We start from the raw sequence: 8,932 nt of genomic DNA, 5'->3' as shown, positions 1-8,932 counted from the left end.
AAGATATTTTGAATCCAAAAAGATAACATTTTGATTTGGGCAGGAGTCGTCAGATCTTGCCCAGGCAATAGAGCGATCGACACTCGCTCGCAAGCCTTCCTCTTACCCCCCCTACCCCCCCCCCCCACCCCCTCTTCGGATCCACGTGCTTTAAGTGCTTTTTCTAATTGAGCTGTCGGCTGAAGCTCCAAAAATCCAAGAACAGATCGGTGCTGATCTACTTGGTATAGAAATAATTATTAGTAAAGCCCGTGAAACATAAAGCAGATGCAGCCATTTGCTTTGTCAGAATAATACACATAGTTTAATCTGCTACATGGCCTTGGTCAGTTACATGCATCAGATGAGGTTAACCGCTATTCAAATATACCATTCATAAACTAAATTTAACTTATATACACTAATTGTGCAAAAATCTTCAAACTATCATTACATTTAAACATATCGTAACAGCTAACAAGCCTTATTTTCAGGTTACTAATCTTACTTTTCATAGACAGTTTACTTCTTTGCGGACTCTCCAAATATATTGCCGCGCGTGTCGGATCCTTCAAAAATGCACTACTTTTAGAAGATCGGACACGTGTTCGCTGGCATTTTTGAAGAATCCGAGCAATATAGCCTGATAGTGAAGGGCTGACTAAGATGAGAAATTGCTATTTAGCTCCCAACTGTCAGGTGGATTATATGGCAAAGGGACTCTTTATTTTTTTATAGGGCATGGCTTATTGCACTAAGTTGACAACAATAATAATTTTGTCATATCTGCTATCAGCTAGCAATTGGCAGCACTGCCTCCAAAATAATCTTCTTTGGGTATATAGCAACCATCCATGAGTTAAAAACTTACTGAAACTCGATTTCTTCTCATCTGCCTAAACCTTTGTGGGAAGAGTTATCCGGTAACTGTGCTGGTGGAAGGCAAGCAAATACCTGGTGGAATAGTCAAAAATGAGAGGATGTTGGCTGCGACACCATCATCATCAAGATAATATATTTAAAAAAACCTACTGAAACTCAAACTCAAAATTGGATTTATCATACATAAGGTGTGGAGAACTGATTTTAAAAGAAGCATTCATAAGGTGTAATCTGCTCCGGTGTATAAGTCATCCCGCGTTCACGCGGGATCCAAGGGAGGGCCGCACCCCAATGGGTGTGATGTAGACAGTTTACCCTAATGCAAGCACTAGTGGCTGCTTCCACAGCTCGAATCTGTGGCCGAAACAATTTTCATGGCCACAAATTCCAAAATGCCTATGACCATTTCCCAAAATGAAATCTGAGGAGAACCATCAACACAGACTCCAATAGACAATTCCTCTCAATATTTTTGTGCTAAACAGCATCAGATTTCAATAAGAATACTCAAGTGTTTCTAGAATCAAGCATAAAAATCTATTGAAAGAAAGGCATTGAAATTCAGCTTTTTTCCATAAAAACTGCACATTTGTATCTTTCCTCTAACAGTTGAGCCAAGGGTCTCCGGAAGCAGCCTCTTGAGCCAAGGGTCTCCGGAAGCAGCCTCTCTACCTTCACAGAGTAGGGGTAAGGTCTACGTACAAACTACCCTTCCCAAACTCCACTTGTAGAATTATACTGGGCATGTTGTTGTTGTTGCTAGTAACTAGATATCGAGTTTAACGTCATGGGCAACACTAAAAACATCCATGGGCAAAAGCAATAACACCAACAAGAGAAACTCATGATCTAAAAGTCACAGGTTCCATTTAATCCACAACCCTGCTCATTCAAGATCACGGTCAAGTTTTTTCTGGAACCAATTTTGTATGTTATGTTATAATATATATTCTCTGTAACAACACTTCGTTATAGGCTATAGCAGCCAAAAAATGTATGCAACAAACGAGGTTGTTATAGAGATGTTTGACTGTACTATGTTACAACTTCAAATGATTGTTTGTATCCGCCCGCCGCCCTCTATTTCTTCTCCACGAAACAAAATTCCACAGAACTTGGACTAAGGAAGAATTGCAACAATCTATTGCAATGACCCTAATAATCGACTTTTGATAGTAAATCATGAGGTGCAGAATATGTACAGAATGATCACAGAGAAGTAAATATCAGAAAGGAGTAGCAACGTAAGTAAAAATGCATAATAGGATTAACCAAAATTTCTATGTAGAAGACGATATCATATTGATATACAAGAATATTAGGTTTAAAGATATACACAACACAGTGAACTCAAATATGGAACTATCGTGTGCTACTTTTATTAGAATTTGATATAAAGATGATACATGTCTGCTGTCCATCAATCAGCAGCAGATCTATCTATCATGAATTCTACAATTATGAAACTAATACAATTACACTTAAAAGGTGTAAAATAAGAACGGTTTCAGGTTGCATTTGATGCATATCAACTAGCGCAGCAAACACTGTCCATCCACCACAAATTCTTCATCGTGGGATCGAATTTGCCCCTTATATAGTATCATCAAGATATGAAAAAAACAAGAAATTGGGGGCACAACAAGCGAGAGATGAGTTAAAATAATCATAAGAATCAAAGTGAACAAGAATTAATTGTCCTACCACACAACTGAATCGAATTGTATCACTGCGCGCTTTTCTTTCCATTACCATAGTAACTTAAGTACCATCGAACGAATTTCTTCAATCCTGTCTGTAGATCCGTGGTAGGCTTATAACCAAGCTCCTTGTGAGCCGAGCTTATATTTGCATGAGTAAACTGCACATCCCCATTCCTTGGCAACTTCATAACCAATCTCTTCGCCTTTACCTTCAACAACTTCTCCAAAATGCTAACAAGATCAGAAACCGGGACAGGGGAAGTATTGCCCAAATTGAACACCCTCAATTGAGCAGGACCTTTCTTCTTCCCACCGCTTCCCGTGCTCTTTTTAGCAGTGTCCAATGCCCCCAAACAGCCCTTCGCTATATCATCAATATAGGTAAAATCCCTTGCAACCGTGCCATGATTAGCCGCCTCAAAGATTGGAATTGATTTTCCTTTCAATATATCCCTAGTGAAAAAGAAGTAAGCCATATCTGGCCGTCCCCACGGTCCATAAACCGTGAAAAATCTCAATCCAGTTATCGACAGCCCATAGATATGATTATAGGTATGAGCAATTTCCTCACCAGCTTTTTTAGTAGCAGCATATAAACTAGCAGGTTGGTCTGTTCTATCCCTCTCTGAAAAGGGTACCTTAGTATTCAATCCATATACAGAACTAGACGACGCCCACACAATCGCAGGTTGAGGATTGACACTTTTGCAAACCTCAAGGACATTAACAAGACCAGCAATATTACTATGCACATATGATCCCGGATTTTCCATGGCGTACCTCACGCCCGCTTGGGCAGCTAAATGCATAACATGAGTAAATGCGACAACTTCAAAAAGTTTCTTTAAGAGGGCGACATCATTGATATCGCCCTCAACAATGTACACACCGGAGCGTTCTAAGAGCTCCTGCCTCGCTCTTTTGAGCGAGGGATCATAATAATCATTGAAATTATCCAAACCTACTACGCCATCTCCGCGACGTTTTAAGGCAGCTGAAACATGTGTTCCTACAAATCCAGCAGCACCAGTCACCAAAACACAAATACCATTTTTTGACCTGATTTTTGCTGAGGATTTAATCTTTTTTTCCCACACTGGACCACCATAAGAGCTGGTTCTAAGAGATCTCCTTGAGAGATCTGAAGAAACATTTGATACAGAATTTGGTGATCTGTAAAAGAATACAAAGATTAACCCCACAAAAACAAGTGACCAAAAAATAATCTTGGTTAAAGAAAATTGTAGCCTAAGCCTATTATAAGGGGATTTTTCAATCTTGTATTTTCCTGGGGTTGATGGAATATTATCAATGTGCTTCATTTGGGACATTATTTTAGGCAAAATCTTGGAGATTAGAGCAATACCCAGATTAGGAATCTCTTATTTTCAACAGAAAACCAGCAAAGTTCTGATTTTTTTCTTGAAAAAGGAAAAAAGCTTAGGGTTAGGGTTTGAGAATTTTTCCTTCTTTTTTTTTTTTTTTTTTTTTTGCCCCAATGAATGATTGATTCTTGATAATGTAAATGGGGATAGGAAAAAGAAAAAGGGGTGGCTAGTATTGAACTTCTAGTCTGCTTTATTTATGATAATCTATCTGGTTTTGGTTCAAAGATGGTGTTTCTATTTTTTTGGTTTTGATTTGTAAAGAAGAAAGATTGATGATTTGATTAAGAAATGATGATTAGTGAGAGAGAGAGAGAGATCTGAGGGAGGGAGAAGAATGAGGTTTGAAGAATTTAAAAAGGCAATAATGAAGATTTGAAGTGGACTAATAGGGTTGGGGGTGGTGGGGTGGGGGTGGGGGTGGGGTGCGGGGAATCAAGAACAAAGTCAAACAGAACGGTAAATTAATGAAATGGATTAGCCTTTTGTATTAAGGTTTTGATTGGAGAGTTTTATCGATGAAAGCTACTAAGGGCTCGTTTTGTACGAGAGATAAAAGATAATTAATTTCGGAATCACATTTATAATAAATTTATCTTACGTTTGGTTGGGATAAAATCACAAGTATAACTAATTCTGGGATTAGTTATTCTGGAATTGTAGTGTACATTTTATCTCTATAGGAAGGTAGTATAACTATCCCGGAATAATTTTACAACCAAATGACCCCTGGTACTCCCTCCGTTCTCTTTTATTTGTCCACTATGAACTTTACACACCCTTTAAGAATTAATAAATGAAGTGTATAATTTACCATGATATTTATATTAATTGATGCATATTTTTAATAGATTTGAGAAAATAATTTGAAATGAATAATTAATACTGTGGGTACAACTGGAAAAAAGAAATTGTCTCCTCTTGATATGCTAAAAGTGACAAGTAAAAATGAAAATTTATTTTTAGAATATTGAACAAGTAAAAGTGAACGGAGGTAGTATATTTTTTAGTTTTTACAAACAACTTATTTAGGGGGGGGGGGGTAGGGGGGGGGGGGTAGGGTAGGAAGAATTGGGAGATGGGAGGAGGGAGATTATTACATTGATTGGTGAGAAAAAAATCCTCAAAATGAGGCCTTAATTTTCATAATTTGTTTACTTTAACAGCTTGTTTGGATGGTTGTTACGTATTGTATCGTATCGTATTGTTATCTTAAATACAATATTTGTTTTGATTGTTACTTAAATTTTATTGTATCGTATCGTTAAATCCGTCGTTACGTAACGATGAAATGTGCCACTTTATGTAACGACCGATTTGGTGTGGTCGCATCGTTTCCTTGTGTTTTTCTCTCAATCTCACCCTTCATTATTATTAAATAATATTATTTTATCATTTACCCTACCTTTTTACCGTATCATAATTTTTCTTTATAATGTTGCAAGTTTATTCATCATATCACAGGTGCGTGATACCATGAAACGATGCCAAAACGACACAATCCATCCAAACATTATATTCATCAAACGATACAGTACAATACAATACGATACGATACGATACATTATCAAACGATACGTCACAACCATCCAAACAAGCTGTAAATATGAGGGGAGATTCTTGATTTTGGTTAAAGAGATTAAGGTTTTGGTGTTTTTGAAGTGTGAGTAAAATGAGGATTGTTTGTTGGAGATGGAGTGGACGAGATTTTGGGGCTAATTATGAGGGGCTACTAATTTACACTTTCATTGGTTGGTGGAAAAAATTTATAGGGATTTGATAATTTTTATATCTTCTTCACTAATTTCAATTGTTTGATAACTATGATGGTGATAGCATGATGCACCGATCCTATAATTAAGGTAAGCTATTTCTTTTTAACTTTTCAATTTATCTTAATAATATTCTTGCAAATTTTGGATTCTTTTCCAATTTTCTGAGGTTATCATGTGAACTTATGCTCACCTCGACTTCTTATCGTCTTAGTACTCCCATTTTTATTCTAATTTTGCGAAATCGAAACAAGTTATTCTTTAACAACCTCATTTTGTTTGCTTCTTATTATCAATATTGATTTGTAGTTTTTATTTACTTAAAAACAAGTTTGACCGTCAATCCAACCCGACTTTCAAAACTCTCTTCTCTTACTTCTCGTTCATATAGTTCAATTAGCTCCTATTGCATAGCCTTATCTGTAACTCACACCTAGTATTTACATCAAAATATATTGGTCGATTATGGTAAGTTATAAATTTGACATGAGAATGAGTTAAGTAATAATATCGATTACATTATGCATATCATGTATTTATTGAAGTGGCATAAATATCAAACTTATTCACACTTAAATGTTTATACCAAATTTGGCTTTGCTTCTATACTTCCCTTTATTGAATTAAAAAGGAAAATAAAAGTAGCTTTAATTACTATTAGGAAATCATGAGTAAATATGTAAGATAGTGTTACGTCCCATATCAAATACAAAGCACATTAATAGTATATAATTTAACTTCTATTTAATATATATTCTGTCTTATAAAAGTCCAAAAAAATAAAACAAGTACAAATCATAATTTTCTCCTCTTTCTTTATCTAATTTAAGTTAATTCCGTAGTCTAATATGCTCGAATACTTTGAGAAAAATAAGTGCCTTGGTGCTATAATGCTCCAAATACGTTGTCATTATGGTTTTCCTCTTTCCAAGAGTGGCTTATTTCTTACTTTTTACATCAAATCATAGCAATAATTTTTTAAAAGAAGAAACCTTATAATGGTTTTTAAGAATCATTAACGCATGGCAATTATAAATTAGAAGTATGTTTAGTACGGGTTAAAATATTTTATAATTTTTTATTTTTTAGTGTTCAATCTATGAATTGTAAAAAATAATTCCTTTTCATTGAAAATATCTGTCATTTGGCTGGAGTGACTTGCAATAATCAATAATATTAGTTCTAAGGTTTCACCTAAATAATTTTGATGAAAACAAAGAGAGAAACACTTTGAGCATAGCGTCTAGCCTACCACCACGAGTTATGGTAAAATGAATAGGACCCCTCAAATCTTAATCAAACGTCTCGTATCGAGCCCAAAGAATGATTTTTTTTTTTTTTAAATAGGGAGCCTTGTCGTAAATGGTAAAGTTGATGTCATGTGACCAGGAGGCCACGGGTTCCAGGGGCGTACGCAAGAATTTCTGTAAGAGGTGTCGAAATTTATAGAAGAACTGGAATATAACTTTGCTTATCATACTTTTAGACAAGAAATAGCCTTAGTATATTGATTTTGTTGAGTCTTAAGTTAGAAAAGGTCCTGAGTTACTGTCATGTGACCAGGAGGTCAAGGGTTCCAGGGGGGTACGCAAGAGTTTTTGTAAGAGGTGTCGAGAGGTCCTGAGTTCAATTATACTTCATCACAATTTTTAACAACACATGCTCTCTCAAATATTTGTAAAAGAAAAATGTGTTAGTTAAGGTTTGAATCTTTGACCTCTTAGAGCACAATCAAGCACATAACCAACACACCAAGACACAATTTATGTCAAATTGCATCATTTTTTCCTACTTATCCGTTTTCGTACAGTATTAATACATATATTTAATAAAAAATTCCGACGAAGCGGTGTCGCGTGACACCGCTTAGGCAAGCGTGCATCCGCCCCTGATGAGTTCGAGCCGTGGAAACAACCTCTTGCAGAAATGCATGGTAAGGCTGCGTACGATAGACCCTTGTGGTCCGGCCCTTCCCCGGACCCCGCGCATAGCGGGAGCTTAGTGCACCAGGTTGCTCTTTTTTTAGAGAGCGTTTCCGCTTCGAGATGAATCAGACTTCAATACAAATATCTGACATCGGGCTTTCACGAGTTATGGTGAAAAAAATGGGAGAAATTCAAAAATAGCCACATTTACAAGTGGTCATTCAAAAATAGCCACAGTTTCAAAAGTAATCGAAATTTAGCCACTTTTCATGTAAAGATAAATCTGAACGAAAATACTGTTCAAAATTCGGAAAAATACTCCAGTATAATATACCGGTCCAGCATAATATACTGGAGAGTGGAGTACCGGTGCTCCAATCTCCAATATATTATACTGGAACTTTCCACGTGTTGGAGTTCCAGCATAATATGCTGGAAATTCATACACAGGTGCACTGATTTCCAGTATATTATGCTGGAACTTTTCGTGTTGTAGCAAAATAGTGGCTATTTTTCAATGACTTTGCAAATATTGGCTATTTTTGAATGACCAGTCCGAAAAATGGCTAGCCCGTGCTATTTTTACGAAAAAATATTATTTTTGTTGTTATTTTTCTTCTTTGATAGGGAATATTTAGCCTTTAAAATTGATAACCATGAATAGAAGTTACTTATACAACTTGTAATTGGAGAAACAAGATTAGGTTATTTTTTGGTAAAACAAAAAAAGTCGTTTCACTATCTTATTTATTGAAAACGAAAGAGGCTAATAAACGAGTGACAAAAGAATATGCTTCCCATTATGAAATGCTTTGGTACCTATTGATAAGGACAATATTGTTTGTCTAATATTTGATCTTTTCACTTCCTTCCACATTGCTTTTGTTCTCTTCCCAAAGACCATAAAAAAATAAAGAAATTAAAAATGTATCCAAAATAATTTTCACTAGCCAACCAATTACTTAAAAAATAAGTGGAAAATCACTTACCTAAAGAATAATTTTTTTTTAAAAAAAACTCCATTTGTTTCAAAAATCATTTTCTGTGGTATCAAACACACTTGAGCAGAAAGTGATATCCATATCTCAGCCATGACTTTGTTTTCGATTCGGGGACACAGTCATGTGAGAGTCACATATTAGTTTGAGGTATTTAATACGCCAAACAAACTTGAAAAAAAGGCAAATGATCCTCCTTTTTAACAGCAAATTTGGAGTTTTGTGAATTAGATCCATTGCTTCCGACTAAAATTATATATATTTATACAAAACAAAGTTTATATATAT

General features: G+C 35.6%; 1 protein-coding gene across 1 annotated transcript; it reads right to left on the bottom strand.

Annotated features, from left to right (window-relative positions):
• LOC109224890 (UDP-glucuronate 4-epimerase 3-like) lies at positions 2,207–4,317 on the bottom strand. Its single transcript, XM_019389460.1, has one exon. The coding sequence runs from the start codon at positions 3,893–3,895 to the stop codon at positions 2,588–2,590; it is 1,308 nt and encodes a 435-aa protein (XP_019245005.1). The 5' UTR covers positions 3,896–4,317; the 3' UTR covers positions 2,207–2,587.

Source organism: Nicotiana attenuata, chromosome 1 (genome assembly GCF_001879085.1).
Source record: "Nicotiana attenuata strain UT chromosome 1, NIATTr2, whole genome shotgun sequence".
NCBI classification, from domain to species: Eukaryota; Viridiplantae; Streptophyta; class Magnoliopsida; order Solanales; family Solanaceae; genus Nicotiana; species Nicotiana attenuata.
Note: the sequence above shows the minus strand (reverse complement) of the source record. Positions and strands in the feature narration are given on the sequence as shown.